Raw genomic sequence first — 18,906 nt, forward strand, 5'->3', positions numbered from 1 at the left:
CCAGGTGGTGCTAAATGCACTCTATGCTCACTCTGTCCAGATGTCCTCATGGAAGAGAAGGCCCGCTTCTTGTGGCTGTGGGTGGTAGAGATGCAGAAAAGGCTGGCAGTGATTCCAGAAAGAGAGGCTGAGAAGGACCCGAAGGATTTTCCAGGCCAGAGGTGCCTGGAAACAGGCAGGAAATCAGTCTAGGTTGGGGTCATTGACCATTTAGGGAAATCGGTGAAAGTCAGAGATTTTCTTCCCCAAAATGCACATGTAGAGATAAATTTGCTTAAGACGTAAAATTTCTTACTTTGTGGATCCGAAAACCTACTAAGGACGCTACTGAAGAATCCCTTGATCTAGAGAGACTGCCATCCAATGTAGACCTAGAGGGGAAGGATGCCTCTATCCCGCCTTCCTGCAGGATGCTATTCCTCTCGGAATCTTTGCCGACCCCGTTGGAGCTGGGGTGGGTCCTTTCTCTTTCTCGTATGCCTGTGCACTTTCGCTGTTAACACTATGACAAGAGCTTTTATTTTTTTTTAATATTTTTATTTATTTATTTGGCTGTGCTGGGTCTTAGCTGCTGCATGCAATATCTTTGATCTTTGTTGCGGCATGGGAAATCTTCAGTTGAGGCATGCAAACTCAGTTGTGGCATGCGGGATCTAGTTCCCTGAGCAAGCTAGAACCCCAGGCCCCCTGCATTGGGAGTCTTGGCCACTGGACCACTAGCGAAGTCCTGACAATGGCTTTTAAAATGTGGTCCTCTGACCAGCAGCATTAGCATCGCCTGAGAACTTGTTAGAAATGCAAATTCTTGCTCCCTACCCCTGACCGGTTAAATCGGAAGTCTGGATGGGGCTCAGAGATCAGTGTTGGAATGGGCCCTTACCATGGTGCTGAGGATTGCTCAGGGTTGAGAGGGCTGCTACAGACAGTCCTCTTCTCGATGGCGTGGCTGCCCTACTAGACACAAGACGCCTGGCACATAGTAAGTCCTCATAGAATATTTATTGCATCATGTTTTCCTGACTCCCAGGGCAAGATTCTTCTTCCCCCTTGGTACCCGATAGCTCTCAGCTGTGGTGACTGAGATCTAATGTTATTTTGGATCCAGTTTCTTTCTACTCCATAGCCATAAGTCAGGCGTGGCTCCGCTAGGCAGAGTAGGGGGTCTGGTCTTAAGACAGGTGCCTAGAAACTTGCACACAGGGATGGAGCCAGAGAGACACCAAACCTGGAGCATTTCTCTGGGTAACGGGGCCTCAGCCATCTGATGGCTGAGGGGCAGATGGGCAGGGGGCTGCCTGGCCTGTACGTATGTCCCGGGTCCCTGAGAGCCCAACACTGCCAAACTCCACAGGCTGCCCTGCTCCCTTCAGTGCCTGCCCTACACCAGCCTTGGCAGAGGCTGCCAAACGCTGGCCAGGGACCCACCTGCCAGGCTGTCAGGGAGAGAGAAATGGCCACTTTTTATTTTCAATGATTCTCCAGTTTTGGGTGGTAGGGAAATGGTTTGAAGGTTCCTCTTAATCTCATGTGTGTATTTAGTCTGGAGAAGAATGTGCCTCAATTCTCTGCTAAATTCTCACTTTCATCCTTTAGGGAGAGACAGTGTCTTCTATACAATCTTTTAGTTTCTGAATATTTAAAAAATAACTTTGCTAGAGGGTGCAGGGAAAAAATTTCTGTAACTCTTCCTGTCTCATATTAACCCAACTCCTTAAACATTAAAACAAACAAACAAACAAAAAAACCCCTATTTAATTTTTTAAGGTGGGTGTAGAGAAATGACACCTGTTTGCCCTTAATTTCCAATGGTTTTATTTTAAAAAAGTATTCTTCTGGCGGCTTCCCAGGTGGCTCAGTGATAAAGAATCTGCCTGCCAAGGCAGGAGACACAGGTTCAATCCCTGATCCTGGAAGACCCTACATGCCAGGGAGCAGCCAAGTACATGTGCCATAATCATTGAACCTGTGCTCTAGAGCCTGGGAGCTGCACCTACTGAAGCCCCTGAGCCCTAGAGCCCATGCTCGGAAATAAGAGAAGTCATTGCAGTGGGAAGCCAGTGCACCACAGCTAGAGAGTAGCCCTCAATTGCCGCAACTAGAGAATCGCTTGTGCAGCAATGAAGACCTGGCACAACCAAAATAAATAAATACATAAATAAATTTAAAACATTAACATGACAAGTGACACCAATAAAAAAAAGTATCCTATTTTTCTACTAGGGAGGGGTAAACAAAGATTTCTTTCATCTCAGAGACTTGCAGTTTTTCAAATTTTTATTCTAAAAAACAATCAATTGTGGGAGATGCAGGATGGATCCATTAATCCCTTCTGTCTCTACATGGGGCAAGTCCTTCACACATAAATTAAAAAAGAAAAAATCTGGTATTTTTGGAGGGTGAGGAGGAAGGGGGGAATTCCCTTTAAATCTTACCAAGTTACAAGGATGCCCGTTCCTCAAATTTAAAAATAATCTGATTTTTTAGGGTGTTGAATAGAAATATCCTTGCTCACCATTTACTTCACCCAGAGTTTCACAAATTTTTCTTTTTAAAATCAATTTGATTGGGGCATGTGGATGGGTGGGTGGGGGTGTCTAACCTTTCACCCTTCTTGTCCAACAGGGGACCAGTTCTTCAAACTTTAATTTTTAAAATAAATATATTCTTTAAAAAATTGAGAGGGATAAAGAGAAACATTCTCTTTATCTTGCATTTCACATAAAAGCAGCTCAGATATTTGTTTTTAAAATCAATCTGACTGGGGGCGGGGCGGGGGGGGGCTAGAAAGAGTCCCCTTAACCCCTCTTGTCTGACATAGGGCTAGTTCTTCAAACTTTTATTCTTCAGTTACATTAGATTTTTTTGGAAGGGTGGCAGGGGCATTGATAATATCCCCATTGAGTCTTCCGATTCTTCCATAAGGCCAGCTCTTCAAACTTTATTTAAAAAAATCAATCTGATTTTTTTTTGGGGGGGGGTGGGGGGAGCCAAAGAGTTCCCATTAACCCCTTGTGTTCCGCCCAGAGAAGGCTCCCCAAACTTTTTTTCCAACGTGAAAATGACCTCTCGGAGGGGCTGGGGAGCGGGGGCAGGGCAGGAAGGCTCTGAGGGGCGGGCGCGGGGGGCGCGGGGCGCGCGGGGCGCGGCGCGGGAAAGTTTCGGGGGCGGGTGCGCCTCGGCCCGGGGGCAGGCGGGCGGGCGGGAGCCGCGCGCCCGGGGGCCGGCCGGCTTTGTGTGCGGCGCGGAGGCCGGTGGCGCGGAGGCCGAGGCCGAGGCCCGGAGCTCGCGGGCCGCACGGCGAGGCCGGCCCGGGGGCGGGCAGGGCGGCGGGGGGCGGCCGCAGCCCCGAGAGGGGCGGCTCGGCGGCGGCGGCGGCGGCGGCGGCGGCCGGTGCGGGCCGGGGGTGGGGGCGAGGGCCGGGCGCCCCCCCCGCGCGCCCCCAGCGCCCCCGCCCCCCCGGCCTGAGCGGGGCGGGCGGAGGAGGGAGCGGCGGCGGCGGCGGCGGCGGCGGCGGCATTGTGCGCGCACCAGCAGCCCGGCCCGGGAGGAGCAGGACGCGCCGGGGCCGCCTCCTCCCGCACGGACCCATGAACCAGCCGGGCGGCGCGGCGGCTCCGCAGGTACGACGGGGGGCCGGGGGCATGCACCGCGCGGGGGACCCCGGGGGGCCGGGGCCCGGGGCGCTGCGCCACTTCATTGCAAGATTTGCAAAATGCAAAGTGCCTGGGCACGTTTGCGGGCTTTTTTGTGGGCGCAAACGGGAGAGTCGGGGTCTGGTGAGCCCCCCCGGGCGCAGCGGGGTGTGCGGAGGGTGGGGATGACGCGGGGGTCTTTTCGGGCCCCCACCCGGCGCCCCCTCCAGCCCCGGGCTCGGACCGGAGCCCAGAAAACAAAGCGGCGAGAGAACAGAGCAGCCATTTCAGTTTGGACAATTCACATTTTGCAAAAATGCAACCCCTTCCAGATCTCCCCCCTCCCCTCTAAATTTACAATTTCCCCCTGACCCTCTGTGCGCTCGGGGTCCCCGATGACCCCTCGGGAGGTCTTTCCCCCCTGGCTTCCTATCTTTGCAACAATCTTTTTTTTTTTTTAGGCCATATTTCCTTTTCTCAATTTTTTTTCTAATTTTTCTTCAAACGGTAGTTTTTTCCCATTAAAACGACGCCACCTAGAGGATACTATTTTGTAAATAAAAAAGAAATTAAAATTGAAAAGAAATATTTTTTATTTCTTATTTTTTCAAAAGTTTCCTCTATAAGGCAGCGGAGAGGACAGAGATTCTTTTTTTTTCTTTTTGAGGGTGACAATTTTCACTTTGATCTTTCCAGGAGCATAGAGACAATTTTTATTTCTGAAGCTAAATCCAGATAATATGTAAATGAAAATTAAGCTAGAATTTGAATGAATTCAGGTTTTGAAGGGGAGAAGGCAAAAAGCCTTCTAAAACCAAAGTCGATTTGGCTGCCCAACTCATTTTAGTTTGAGAAAAAACTATTTGGAATGAGGAAAGGAGGGAAATTGTTGAGTTTAGGAGAAACTGGGAGAATTGGCTTTATTGAAGCAATTAGAAATTGTACTTCATTGTAATTTGGAACTTGTTTAGCTCAGTGGGCAAAAAAGACTAATTTTGCCATTTGGCAATATTTAAAGTTTTTCTATTTCCAAGAAGGAAGGATTTAAAAGAGAAATAGAGCCTAAAATGTTGGCTTTGGACACACCCAAAAATTGTAGGTCTTATTTTTTTAATTTTTCATTTACATTTTACTGTGTTTAAATCCCAAGGTTCTAAAGAAAAGCAGAAACTGGAAAAGTTAGAGTGAAATCCATTTTTTCCCTGCATTTGTTGGGTTGTGTGTTATTTTTTTTTTTTGCTTTTGCTTTGATGGAATAATTAAGACTGTTTTCTGATTTTGTTTGCTGAAAGGTCTAGGCACTTCTTTTTTTGTTGTTGTTTTATACAGAAAATGTCAGCAACCTTTTCTGAGCAGTATTCAGTGGGAAAAAAATGTAAATTCATTACATTATACAAATTGAGTAGTCCACAGATTTGTAGGAGAGACCGCCATTAAAATAAGATATGCATAATTAACATTATTATGAAAAAACTAACAGTGGATTCACAGAAGCTCATTTTTTATGACATGCAACTGAATCAGTTGGTAAAGACAAGGGTTGAAGAATCCTTGGTAAGAAGAAAATTTTCCTTTCTGTGTGCTTGTTCAATCTTTCAATTTGAAAATTTTATTATTAAAAAAAATATATCCAGTTTGGTTTCAGGCCTCTTTGATTGTGCTGTGGGGTTGATAGTTTACTAACATTTGGTATTTTTCACAAATTTGATTACTTTCAAAGGGGGAAAAAATCCATTAAGCTTGATCATTTAGTGGGGGGGGGTCTAATTTTTTTTCAAAAGCACAAATTTTACTGACTTAGGAAGGAAAGATAAAAAAGGAAAGGACAGAGAAGAGATGAAAATTCTGATTTTTATCCATCTTCTGTAGTGGAATACTTACTTTGCTGAAAAAATGGGGTAAAACACCAATTCAACTTGATTCTAGCATCAAATTTTAAATTTTTTTTTAAGGGGAAAAAATCAAAATATAAACAAAAGCCAAAACCCAAAGATACTTGTCTTTGGATCATGAGAGCATATGTGCACATATTATTTGATGTTTTTTGGCCTTCAAAAAAGTCAAGGTGAAGCCAAAAAAAAATTTTTTTTTCTTTTGGGAAGACAAATATTGGCCAAATTGAAATTTAACAAAGGAAGATAAGGTACCTACCCAAAGTTGAAGGGTTATTTGTGATAAATTACTATCTGAACTTGCTGGGGATTTTGCATCAAAAAAAGAAAGTTCCAGTTTTTCTGTCCAAAAGGAGGGGGAAATGTTAGCATTTGAGGAGTGGTTTCTTGGATGGGACCTGGTAGTGGGTCACACAGGGCCAGGACAGAAAATCCTATTCCCTTTCACTAGCCACCAGCTGGTCTTGGAAGAAATGATGGCCCTGGTCCATGAATTCCCAACGCCGTTTTGGGGAAATTCAGATTTCTAAGGGGATACAAATTCTGTGAAATATATTTGACAGTGCAGAGGTTTGACATTTCCCATCACCGCCATTGCATTTGGGAGATTTTTACTTTTTTAGTAACAAAATCCTTCAGGGCTGACTGGCCACATTCTGACATATTTGGAATGAGCTTTTTTTTTTTTTTTTTAAAGTAGCGTAATTAATTTTTTTTCTATTGAATTATTTAGGCCGATGCCGAGGACAGGCAAAGAATTTATAATTTCCAAGGGCTCAGGAGGTCTCACGAGACAGGAGAGCCAGTTTAGCAGGTGATGGGAGGAGAACTGTGTCCTGCATTGGGGAGGGGTGGGTGGGCACCCCTACCGGGCATCTGAGAAAGACTCAGGGTTGTTGATAACAGGTTATTTCTGGTGCAAGGAATAAAAATATTGCAGCATGTTCCTTTGTGTGCCCTGTATCTCCTGACACACAACTCAAATTCCTTCATTCCATTCTCTTGAAATTTTGTTGTGTTGTTTAACAGTTTAAAGGGAACCCCTGACTAGAAATGGAAAATCATCTCTGTTCTGTAGGCTTGTTTTTTCTTTTTTTTTTAAATTGGTTATTCTGATCATGTTTGTTTTAAAGGAAATAGAGGTGCATGATGGTACTGTTGGGGGCGGGGTCAATTTTCTTTTGTTTCTATTGGCGTCTCTCAGGATTGAGACAGTGACCTGGGCCTTGCCTTTCTCACCTCCTATGGTGGATGGAAGTGTGACCAGAAATGGATATATATCAGCTGATTTTTATTAGGCCATGTCTTTTCACCAAACTCTTTTGTGGTCTTGGGTGAAAAATCTGGCAAATTGGACTTGAGGGGTGGTAATTTGATGATGGACTGAGTTATTTTGGTGAAAGATCATTTATGCTCAGTTTCACAGAGGAGACTCTTATTAATGTTTTGCTTTTCTGCCTAAGGAGTTTTTTTTTTTTTTAATTTTCTAATAACGTTTGAAATTTCAAGGGCTTGCTTTATTGCTTGACTTCAGACCAAGCTAAGAAAAAGGGTTTGCTTATATTTTCAGCCCTGCACAGAGGTGAACTTGAACAAGGGCTCTTGCTGTTGCAGAAGGAAAACAACAAAGATGGCTGGTCAGTATGAGTGTGACCTCTCCCTGGTCCTAGGAAATAAACAACCAACGGTTTGTTTTGTTTGAGAAACAGTTTAAAAACTCCTGCATTGTCAGATACCATTCTCCCCCTCCACCTTTGACTCAGCTGTTGGCATACTGCTTCCTCTGACCTCAGAAGGCTCATGTTGTCTCCTTGGAAGGGTGATAAGAACTTCCTTGCGTGTTTCATTGGATGTATAAGCAGACTTTTCATGATCATGGTGAAATTTTGAAATTTTTCCATGTTCTTGTAATGTTTCATGTCAGTTGTGTCTCCTCCCTGGTGATGGAAGGTGAAGAGGCTTTGTGGGTACACAGGAGGCCTAGTTTGCCCACGGTCTTGCTGTATGATCTTGGACAAACCACTTTTTTTCCTTCTGAGCCCTCAGTCTTTGTGTTTGTCGTATGAGAGCTTTGGAACAGAGCAGTGATCCTAATAAGTCGTTTTCTTCTCTGATTCTGACTCCATGCGATGGGCTGTAGCTGCCTGGATCACTGTGTTGAGAAGGATTCTGAGGTCACATCCGGACTCCGACATTGTGGAGGATGGGGTGCAGTGGTCATGTAGCAGTGCCCATCACAGGATGGGGGTGTACCTCTACTCGCCATACCCAGGCTAGGTTGTGAGTCATGACCCATTGGTGGGTTGTAAGATCAGTTCAGTGGATCACACTCAGCACACACACAAAAAGAACAGAGTAGGATACAGGGGAACACACACTAGCAGAGGCATAGCTATGTATCCCAGGTAAGTGTTGTCTTAACGAAACTGTAGTTTTATTTACATATGCTGATGGGTGTGCATGATTAAGTCCTACTGTGAGTTATGGTTAAAAGAATTTGACAGTTGCTGGTCTAGATGATCGACGATGATGTGCTCCAGGAATCCCGCATATTGCTGCTTATACTTCATTTTCTTATTACCCCAGTAGACTTTCACATGAACCCTTTGGGATAAGTGTCCTGGGTCACATGTTCTTTTTTTTTTTTATTCTCTGGTTGAGCTTACCTGAAGGGCCAGCTGTGAAGAAGTCTCGACCGCGTAGGTGGCGGTCAGGCACACACCCCAGCTTGTCGGCCTTGGATGAGACGGGAAGGGCAGGTGCTGTTAGCTTGCCCTTCCAGAGTGAAGTGGCATCTCGGCCAGGTTCTCTGGCTGGGAAGGAGACTTTTTAAGTAGTGTGGGATCCCAGTCTTGGTCACTGGGAGAGCAGCCCCAGTTACTTTTGTTCCTCACTTACTTCACATTGCCAGAGGACATTTTTTGGAGTTAAGAAAGTTCATGTCTGTGCTATATTTAAATACCTATCAGACTCTGAGTGAATGTCTGTGTTTTTGTGTGTATGCGCTTCCTAAAAAGCTCCAGAATTGCTGTCTTGGTCTTCTCATCTTTTAAATGTGTCAGGCCAGTGCTGTCCAATCGAAATAAAATTCAAGTCACAAATGTGAGCCACATATGCCACTTAAAATTTTCTAGTCACACTTAAAAAAAACCAAGAAGAAACAGATGAAATTAATTTTAATACTATGGATTATATAACAGTATATCCACAATGCTGTCATTTCAGTATTCATTAATATAAAAATTATTAATGTGCTAGTTCACATTCTTTCTTTGGAGGGATACTGAGTCTTTTCTGACTAGCCACATTTCACATGCTAGTAGCCATACGTGGCTAGTGGCTTCTGTATCGGACAGCATAGAACCAGACCAGCGTTCCATTTTGTTGTTACTGGGTGGCCTCAGAAGGTTAGAACACATCTTTGAAAGCCCTTGGTTTTGTTGGTGGGACTTCCTTTCTGAACTCTATGCGCTGAGGCATTTCATCCGTATAGCCTCTTCTGGCCAAAGTGGTCCATGCCTCCCTTATATTTGCCCTAAAGCAGTCTTCTGCCAATGTTAGGCCGGAATGCTTTAGCCGGAAGGACAGATGATGGCTAGAAACTCCAAGATACTGTGTCTTGGTATGTGTGCCGTTGAAGTTGAGAAGTGGAGGAGTCTGTCCTAGGAGGTTGGTTTAAAAAGTATTTCTTGAGAAAAGGATGAAGATGGAAGAAGACAGCAGGTGCGTAGGACCAGGGTTGGGGGTCCTAAGGGTGGGAGGAGATCTGGATGCAAAGATGATCAGTCAGTGCAATTCATTTCTGAACTGAACATGGAACCACCAGGAAATTCCCCCCAGGGGAGGCCTTAAACACGAAGCATAGAAAATTTCTAACAGCCACCCAATTGGTGAAATGGAAAGGTGGATGTGAGGTCAGCCAGACCAGAGTTTGAAACCCAACCTCATTGCGTGGTTAGCCTTGTGTTACTTTGGAAAAGTCTCCTTTGGTTTTGGAACCACAACTTCTGCATCTGGAAGAAGGGGTGAAATAATCTTGACCTTGAAAGGTTGTTTTATGATTAAATGAAGCAATTCACGTGTTATATCCAGCCACTCCTTAGAAGGTGGTCAATACATGTTAGTAATCTCTTGATCCAGTGGTCTCCATTTGTGGAGGTTGAATGCCAGTGACAGCAATTTCGGTTGTTCTGCAAACTTGCTGACTTATCTTTAGTAGGTAGAATTAAGTAACAACAGAAAATGTGCCTTTTTTGCGTGTTATGTTAAAACAGACTGGGATGAGATATCTCCTGGGCCCCACACGTCTTTCCTGTCCAAAGCTTTGTCAGTGCTTTCATTCCAAGGATGCTCTGGCTCCTCCAGATGTTTCTGGGTTTGTTTCAAAGCCTGTGGCATGCTGTTTAAAGGGATAAATCTTAATTCGGGGTGAACCGTCTACCTTTTTTTTTTTTGAGGATTTATTTTTTGGCTGTGCTGAGTCTTCGTTGCTGTACTCGGGTTTTCTCTAGTTGTGGTGAGTGGGCCTACTCTCTAATTGTGGTGCATGGGCTTCTCATTGAAGTGGCTTCTCTTGCTATGGGGCACGGGCTGTAGGTACATGGACTCAGTAACTTGGGCTTAGTTGCTCCATTGCATGTGGGATCCTCCTGGACCAGAGATCAAACTGGTGTCCCTTGCATTGCAAGGCAAGTTCTTAACCACTGGATCACCAGGGAAGCCCTAAACTGTCTACCTTTGAGATTCTGTTCACACCAGGCCTTCTATCTGTCATGACCTTTCCCTCATTTTCCTCTGTCCCATGAGAAACCAGACCCCCTTAAGACCCATCTGCATGTTCTCTTCTCTGGAGTCCCCTGGACTTCTGCAGCCTGCAGGACTTTCCAGGTAATCTAGGCTCACAGATGGAAGTTGGTTGTTCGCATTTCTGACTCACCAGCCAGCTTGCGAGTTCCTTGAGGGCAGAGATCATGGGTTATTCAGTTTAGGGTCTGGCACAGAGCAGCAGCTCAATAAATGTTTGATGACTTAATCTTATTTTTTGAAAAAAGCTCAGATCATCTGGATTTGGGTCTAATGAAGAGTAGGTGACCAATTTGGGTTTGGCCATTTGGTCAACACCCGTATTTTGTTAGGAAGCCATAAAGCAGATTTCTTACGACTGGCTCCAAAGCCCATGGCTCCCTGGGAATAATAATAAATAAATAATAATAATAAATCAGAGAGGGCTCCCTGGATGAGACTAATGCTCCTTTGACTTCACATGTTGTGGAGAATTTTCAAAAGTTCCCCACCCCTTTTCTCTCCTGTTGTATGAACCATTTCCTTAAAATAGATGGAGAGATCCAGATTTGCATGTATGGAGAATGGGGCCCAGCATGTCCAAGGAGGTGGAAGAGGGGGAGTGCCTTGGGGTGGAGGGGACTTGATAATTCCCTGTCCTTACTCCCGGAGCTGGTCTTGGCCATAGGCCCTGGAATTGGATGTCAGAGGATTATTTGTAGATACACGGGCCCCTTGAACGTGAAGTAGCTTAATGTGTGATTTGATGTTCAACCAGACCCCACCTTTGGTCAGATTCCCGTTTGCACATGCTAAAGATTCAGGGAAAATTTATGGAGGATAACTGAGAATATTCTGTTTATTTGCTTAATTGTTTTTCCCTATGAGTTTTAGAAAGTGCTGTCATTATTACACTGTATAGCCCAGCTCAGTAAGTGAGCACAGACTCCCATATTTCCTCCATGGTCAAGTTCCCACATTTTCTTATTTTTGAAATTGGGATGTGTTTTACAGTAGATGTGTGTGTTCTGTTTCAGCACTGTTTCTCCCTTATTTTTTTTTTTTTTTGGTCTCAGAAAGCTATTATAAAATCGATGGTGTATCTGACAGTCTAAGGCACCTTGGAATTGAGGATATAGAGTGTCCTGTTCCTGGTGGGGTGAACTGTGACAATTAGGGACTTCCAATTCTGCCCTTTTATTTTAACCTCACTTATCTCTGGGCTTGGCGTCTCCACCTATAAGTGAGGCTGGAACTTTGCCTTCAGAAGAAGCATCTGGAACTCTGAATTAGCCTCACTTTCCTTCTGTGTCTTGCTCTGATCCCTTTTCTGAAAGGCTGAAGCAGCCCGTGGGAGGAAGGTGAAGCCTTGGAAACAGGTGGTCCCTTCTGTATGGCCATGTGGACGAACTGTCCTGCCAGTGGCAGAACACCAGCTGGACATTTCCAAGGGTAGAACAAACAGATGGAAGTTGGGGGGCAAGGCTCCGCTCCCCTCTCTGCTCTGCTCCTTAATCATATTGTGAGCTTTGTCCAGGTTTTCTGCATCTGTAAAGTGGTGATGATAACAGTGATGATGATGAAGGCAGTAACAGGTGTGGCACAGGGTTCTGCTGAAAAGTTGTGAGGGGTGTGAGAAAAAAGTTTGTAAAACGCAGAGTACTTTTCACTTGCAGCGTGTTATTTGTGCATCTAATCCAGGGATGGTAAATAAGTAATATACATGCCCCCACTCCCTATTTTTAAGCCTGTGGCAGACTGCTAATCAGTCATGGCAGTCTTTTCCATGGAGCCTGGCCAGTGGCCTTAGAGTCCTTCTTAGTATGAAGCTACCACATGAAACCAGTTTGTCATTTCTGATTTAGGCACACACGCGCGCACGCATGCACGCCTGGGGGGAGAGGTGGAGTTACTTGCCCAGAACCTCAGTGGATAGGCGGAGCCACTTCAAGCCTCAGAGTTCTTAACATGCACACACACAGACACACGTAGACATGCACACAGACACACACCCACCTGGGAAGAGAGGTGGAGTTACTTGCCCAGAACCTCAGTGTATAGGCGGAGCCACTTCAAACCTCAGATTTCTTAACTCCTCAACCAGTGCTTTTCCTATTATTTGCACAAACACTCTGTCAAAAGGAATTAGAGTTAATTTGGTCTTGAGAAATTGTGAGAGGGTCTTGACTCCTCCCTTCCCTGTTATAATTAGATCCCCTTGGGGTTGTCATCAAAGCAGGGCTGGATGACCTGCTTCTCTGTCTGATCCCAGCGTGATCAGGTTTCAAAGGGAAGATGTGGTGGCTGGGCCACTGGGTTGGGTGGTGTTGCCCGCTTGCTCACTCGTATTGTACATATGACGTGGCTGGCAGGGGGTGGGCAGGGCCCGCCCTGGGATTCCTACATGAGCACCTGGGTTTGCTGTTTACACACCAGCCATTCCTGGTAATCTTAATTTCTGCATCTGGGACCTGAGATGGACACAATCCTTCACAGGAATGTTGTGAGGTAGCATATTTGAAAATGTTTCTTAAACTCTGAAGCCCTGTGTATGGTTTATTTTGTTTTGTTTTCTATGTGTTAATTTTTATAACTAGAGCTAATTCCTGATCATCAATGCCCTGTTGGGTAAATTGTATAAACCCAGAGTTACAGATGGGTGCACGCAAGGTGAATTGGCCCCTTATCTTGTTTTATTTTATTTGATTTGCCAGCCTAAGATTTAAAAAATTCAGAACTTTCAGGCCTTTGCAGCGTATGTGTTCTTCTGTTTGAGTCAGTTGCCAGCCTCCTCCCGTTTCAGCCTTGTGTATGACCTGCTGCAACCCGGAAGGTACTGGCATCTGGGTGCCCCGATGCACCTCTATTGATCTGCTATGTGGCAGAACAGTCCACTCGTATACCCCTCACAGGCTTCCTGCAAGCATCCCATGAGTTAACAGACTCAAAAGTGCTTCATAAACAGGGAAACGTGTTGGCGACAACTCCTTTCTTTTCTTAAAAAGGAAAGGAGGGAGGCCAAGGTGAGGATGGAATTGAGTTGACAGAAAAATGATATAAATATTTTGGCTGACGAAGCAGAGGCGGCTTCAAATATAAGCTGTGCTGTGCTTAGTCGCTCAGTCGTGTCCGACTCTTTGCAACCCGCCAGGCACCTCTGTCCATGAGATTTCCCAGGCAAAAATGCTGGAGTGGGTTGCCATTTCCTTCCCCACATATATAAGCTAAAGAGAAAAAAATTGAGTCAGGTGATGCTCTGCTCTCCAGTCTGCTGTGGAAACCACAGGGACACTTGCTTTCTAGTGAAGTGACGTTCTGTGTTAGGGATGGAATCTCTGATTCCCAGGGCCAGTCCTGCTCATGGAGGGGAGGGGCATCCAGGGAGAAACCAAATCTGATGTCTCCCCCGTGGGTGGAAATGACTCCTAACAGGTGGAGGAGGTCCGAGTGGCCTTCAGCAAGCCCCTGGCTTGCAGTTTGCTGGTAACATTAAAAATCAGAAGCTGTTTTGGCTCTTTTTCTGGATGTATTATTGTCTAAGACAGTATGCCCAAGGGGCCAGCCCTTCTCAGTTCAATTCAGTTGCTCAGTCATGTCTGACTCTTTGTGATCCCATGGACTGCACCACACCAGGCTTCCCTGTCCGTCACCAGCTACCAGAGCTTGCTCAAACTCATGTCCATCGAGTCAGTGATGCCATCCAACCATCTCATCCTCAGTTGTCCCCTTCTCCTCCTCTCTTCAATCTTTCCCAGCATCAGGGTGTTTTCCAATCAGTCAGTTCTTCGCCACAGGTGGGCAAAGTATTGGAGTTTCCGCTTCAGCTTCAGTCCTTCCAATGAATATTCAGGACTGATTTCCTTTAGGATTGACTGCTTTGATCTCCTTGCTGTCCAAGGGACTCTCAAGGGTCTTCACACATACAGTTCAAAAGCAACCAGTTATTCGGAGCTCAGCTTTCTGTATGTTCCAGCTCTCCCATCCATACATGACTACTGGACAAACCATAGATTTGACTAGATGGACCTTTGTTGGCAAAGTAATGTCTCTACTTTTTAATATGCTGTCTAGGTTTGTCATAACTTTTCTTCCAAGGAGCAAGCGTCTTTTAATTCCATGGCTGCAGTCACCGTCCACAGTGATTTTGGAGCCCAAGAAAATACAGCCTGTCCCTGTCTCCATTGTTTCCCCATCTGTTTGCCATGAAGTGATGGGATGATCACTTTGAACGAAGATAGATCTTCGTTGTTTGAATGTTGAGTTTTAAGCCAGCTTTTTCACTTCTCCTCTTTTATTTTCATCAAGTGGCTCTTTAGTTTTTCTTTGCTTTCTGCGATAAGGGTGGGGTCATCTGCATATTCTGCTTTGAGCCGCCTTCTGGTCAAATTCCCACCAGCCCCAATATTCTTAAAGAGAATTGAGAATGGAAACTTTTATCTGGTGAAATTTTGTTGAGAATTTGTTTGGGCTCAGAGTTTTGCGAGATGAGGGGACATAACCGGAGCCCTTGGAATACCTAGAGACAATAATTAAAGGCATTTTGGATGCTGGAGACTTAAAAAAAAAACTTCATCAACTGGGGAGAAAATAACTATAAAAATTTCAGTGTATTTATGTGGGTTTTTTTTTTTAATAATGTATGCTAGAAAAGCAGAAAGTGAAACTGATCTGAAGTAAAACTGAAACTGACCTGAAAATGAGGCCTCAGGGAAGGGAAACTTCCCTGGGGCTGCTAGCTTGAGGTGGAATTTGTTGTGAGGCTCGTCTTTTTGGATCACAGGAGTCTAGAGCTAACAAGGCTCATGGAGATGATTGAAGTCTGTGCCATCCAATACGTACTGGTAACCACCAGCCACATGTAGCTGTTGAGCAGTTGAAATGTGGCTGACCTGAACTGAGATGCGCTGTGTAAAAATTCACACTGGGTTTTGTTTTATTTATTTATTTTTTTGTTGAATTGTCATTTTTCTCTTCTCTAGATCCAGATCTTAAAGAATCAGTAGGAAAAAGAAGAAATGACTGTAGAAGATCTCAGTCATCATTTTTTAAAATAAGATTAAAATGATAGTATTTTGTATTTGTGTTAAATAAGATATTAAACATTTCACTTGTTTTTATTTTTAGTTTTTTACATGTGACCACTAGAAAATTTGAAATTACCTAATGACTTATATTCCATTTCTGTTGGACCATACCAATCTAAGGCAACCTGAACACCCCAGACAGAACGAGTAACTTGTTCTCAAGGGTTAGGTCACAGGGCAGCTTCATTGGCTCATTGGACGGATGACAAGACTGAAGAGTTTGGGATGGAGAAGGGAAGATGATGTAGTGGTATGCTGCTAAGTCACTTCGGTCATGTCCGACTCTGTGCGATCCTATAGACAGCAGCCCACCAGGTTCCCCCATCCCTGGGATTCTCCAGGCAAGAACACTGGAGTGGGTTGCCATTTCCTTCTCCAGTGTGTGAAAGTGAAAAGTGAAAGGGAAGTTGCTCAGTCGTGTCTGACTCTTAGTGACCCTATGGACCGCAGCCCACCAGGCTCCTCCGCCCATGGGATTTTCCAGGCACGAGTACTGGAGTGGGGTGCCACTGCCTTCTCTGGATGTAGTGGTATAGGAATCAGCATAACTGGGTGGTTAAAATGGAGGGGTCATGGGAACTTGAGAGAGGCACAGAGAGAGTGAGATACTAGTAATTTGGGGGAGGGAATTAAAATGCTTGCCACTTTCCTTATCCATTCCCCTAAACATTAATTAAACACTTTGGAAGAAAGTAAACCTAACAAGATGAGCAATAACAAATCTAAAAGACCACCCCTGACAGTTTTTCTGATTGCCAAAAGAATTTCAGTCTATTTAGTCTTCTAGGGTCTTTTTGAATCAGAGTACACAATTCAGGACTGGTTTGGGCATAGAAATCCAGGTCCCATTCGGATCTGTGGGTTTTGGGTTCCCCGGGGGCTGGAAGCCATTTTCTTACTAAGTCGGATCTGCTCCCTGTAATGATTTGGGAAGCAAGGCTTCTAGAAAATCTGGAGGGCATATTGCCTAGTGGACAGAGCTGGCAGGGTGAGAAGGTCACCTAGCTCCCCTGACTTAGGGACCTGGAGGAGGGTGACTGACCTTGTGGGAAGCAGTGAAGCTAAACTTGAACCTGGGCCCACCTTTCCAACCTGGTTCTCCCACTGTTAGTGTTTTGAAAGGAGTTTGAGCAGTGCATTGGAAATTCAGCCTTACAAGTTTTTGTTCTTTCATTAAGAACTCTTTCCGTCAAAAGGCTGAAGTTCAGCGTTCTATCTCACTTGATTTTTGCAAAGTAGAATTTGTCTGCCTTGAACTGTAATCACCACACATTTATTGACTTGTTATATGCCAGGCACTGGGTTAAGCGTTTAACATCTATTATCTCATTTAATACCACCACCCTGGAAAGCAGGGATTTTTCTTTTCTTTCTTTTAATATATGAGAGAATTGAGATTGCAGTAAATGGAATTGCCCAGTGCTTAGCTGTCAGTCGTGTTCTACTCATTGCAACCCCACGGACTATGTGGCCCACCAGGCTCCTCTGTCCATAGGATTTTCCAGGCAAGATTACTGGAGTGGGTTGCCATTTCTTTCTCTAGAGGATCTTCTCAACCTAGGAACTGAACCTGAGTCTCTGGTATCTCCTGCATTGCAGACTGTTCTTTACCCGCTGAGCCATCATTGATTCAAATTCAGATGGATGCCAGATTCCAGGCTCACAACATTCCTTTGAGGAAAGTGAAGTAACGTGGCCAAAATGTGGAGTTGGTGACTGGCTGGAACCTGAACCCCATTAGATGCTCTGCCCATGCCTTGCCCCAGACCTTACCGTGGGGGGTTGTCTGAACTCTGCTGTCATGGGAAGTTGCCCTCCCTACTCCGAGGACCTCGTATGACACTTGCCGTCTCCTATTCCTCAGCTCCCAGCTCACCTCGGTGGACCTGGGCTGTGTGTTTCATGCGCACAGAGCCTTTAATACCGCGTTTGAAAACAGTTGCAGAAGGTTTGCTGTAATTAATTACATTTGACATACTTGGAATTGGGGCCTCCTGGATTCAGAATGCAAATTTATGCCCAGACAGATGTAAGGTATGCTTGGAGCCAAGAGCTCTGGCACGTCCCTGCCAGGGCCCGCAGCATCGCTCACTGCCCTGATGGGAATGTTATCACAGGCTGTGAGTGGGAGAGGCAGGACTCAAACTCGGGGGTACCAGGAGCCCACAGGCTTTTGGAGGAGAAATAGTGCTGAGCTTTAAGGCAGGAATTGTGGTCTCTAGTCTGAGCCCTGCTCCTAATTCAGCCGTGGTTGGGGGGATCTCTTTTCCCTCTTTGGGCCTCAGTTTCCCTCACTGTACAATATAAAGACTTAGGCTAGGTGGTCCATTGGGTGCCTTCAGAAAGTACGTGCTGTTTGTTTGTTCAGGGGCAAGAAGGCAATTAATCAGAAAGTCAGAGCTTGGGATGCTCTCTTTTGGGAGTATTAACCATCGAGGTGAGAAAGGCTTGTAATTGGTAGGTAAGCAGGAGGCTGGTGGAGCAGAGTGGTGTATGAGACAAGGCCTGGTATCTAGACAAGAAGTTGCTAGTTTCCAGGGTTCCACATAGAAAAGTTACTTATTCCGCATCAGTGCCTCCTCCTACCCATATATACTCATCTCACCATCTGTATTAGATAGATATCTATTACTGTATAACACATCAGCTCAAAACTTAGTGGCTTAACAGAACAGTGGTCTCTCACGGTTTCTGTGGGTTGAAAATGTGGAAGTGACTCAGTTGGTCAGTCTGGTTCAGGGTCTCTCAGTGGTTGTGGCCAGATGGCCAGGGCTGGGGTCATCTTAAAGAGCTCTCCACTGTCCTGTTTGGGGCCACGGCTTGGAAGACTCAGAACAGCTGGGGCTCCTGGAGTATCCCTCCATCTATGCATCATCCCTTCACCTTTCCACCCACTGATCTCTCTGTCTATTTATATATGTCTTTCTCTCCGTCCATCTACTTTATATACATATATCTTTCTAATCTGTCCATCTGTGTATCCAGTCTATATCTATCTAATCCATCTTTCTGCCTTTCCATGTATCTCTGTGTGGTCTCTCCAGCATAGAGATACTTGACCAGACTTCTACATGGCACCTTGAGGCTCTGAAGGCTCATGTCCTATGAAGGCATAGAGTCAAGCAGTTGCAGCATCTCCTTGAATGATTTAGCCTCAGACCTCATGCAGCACAACTTCCAAGTTAGTCTTTTGGTTGAAGCAATTGTAAAAGTATGCCCCGGTGCAAGAGGAGAGACATAAACTCCGCCTCTCCATGGAGTTGCGTCAGCATCGTGCTGAGTATGTAGGATGGGATATGTATTGATGTGGCTCTTTGGAAAACACAGGCTGACATTCCATCTATCTACTCACCAACCCATCTGTCTAGCTGTTCACCTATCCATCCTTCTCTCCACAGACCCATTCATCCACCCATTTCATCTTTCCATCCTTCAGATGTCTGTCCTTCCTTAAGAGTATCTGCTTATCCATCCATCCCATTCAGTCACCAGACAAATCTCCAGCAACCTGATATG

General features: G+C 45.2%; 1 protein-coding gene across 1 annotated transcript in view; it reads left to right on the forward strand.

The window, feature by feature from the left end:
- Positions 1 to 3,520: 3,520 nt before the first annotated feature.
- Positions 3,521 to 18,906, forward strand: part of ZNF618 (zinc finger protein 618) — a 204,755-nt gene continuing 189,369 nt past the window's right edge. Inside the window, exon 1 of the mRNA XM_055579422.1 lies at positions 3,521 to 3,620. Coding sequence (XP_055435397.1) covers positions 3,588 to 3,620 — 33 coding nt within the window. The 5' untranslated portion in view covers positions 3,521 to 3,587. The remainder of the gene's footprint in view (positions 3,621 to 18,906) is intronic.

The sequence above is a fragment of the Bubalus kerabau genome, chromosome 4, assembly GCF_029407905.1.
Source record: "Bubalus kerabau isolate K-KA32 ecotype Philippines breed swamp buffalo chromosome 4, PCC_UOA_SB_1v2, whole genome shotgun sequence".
NCBI classification, from domain to species: domain Eukaryota; kingdom Metazoa; phylum Chordata; class Mammalia; order Artiodactyla; family Bovidae; genus Bubalus; species Bubalus kerabau.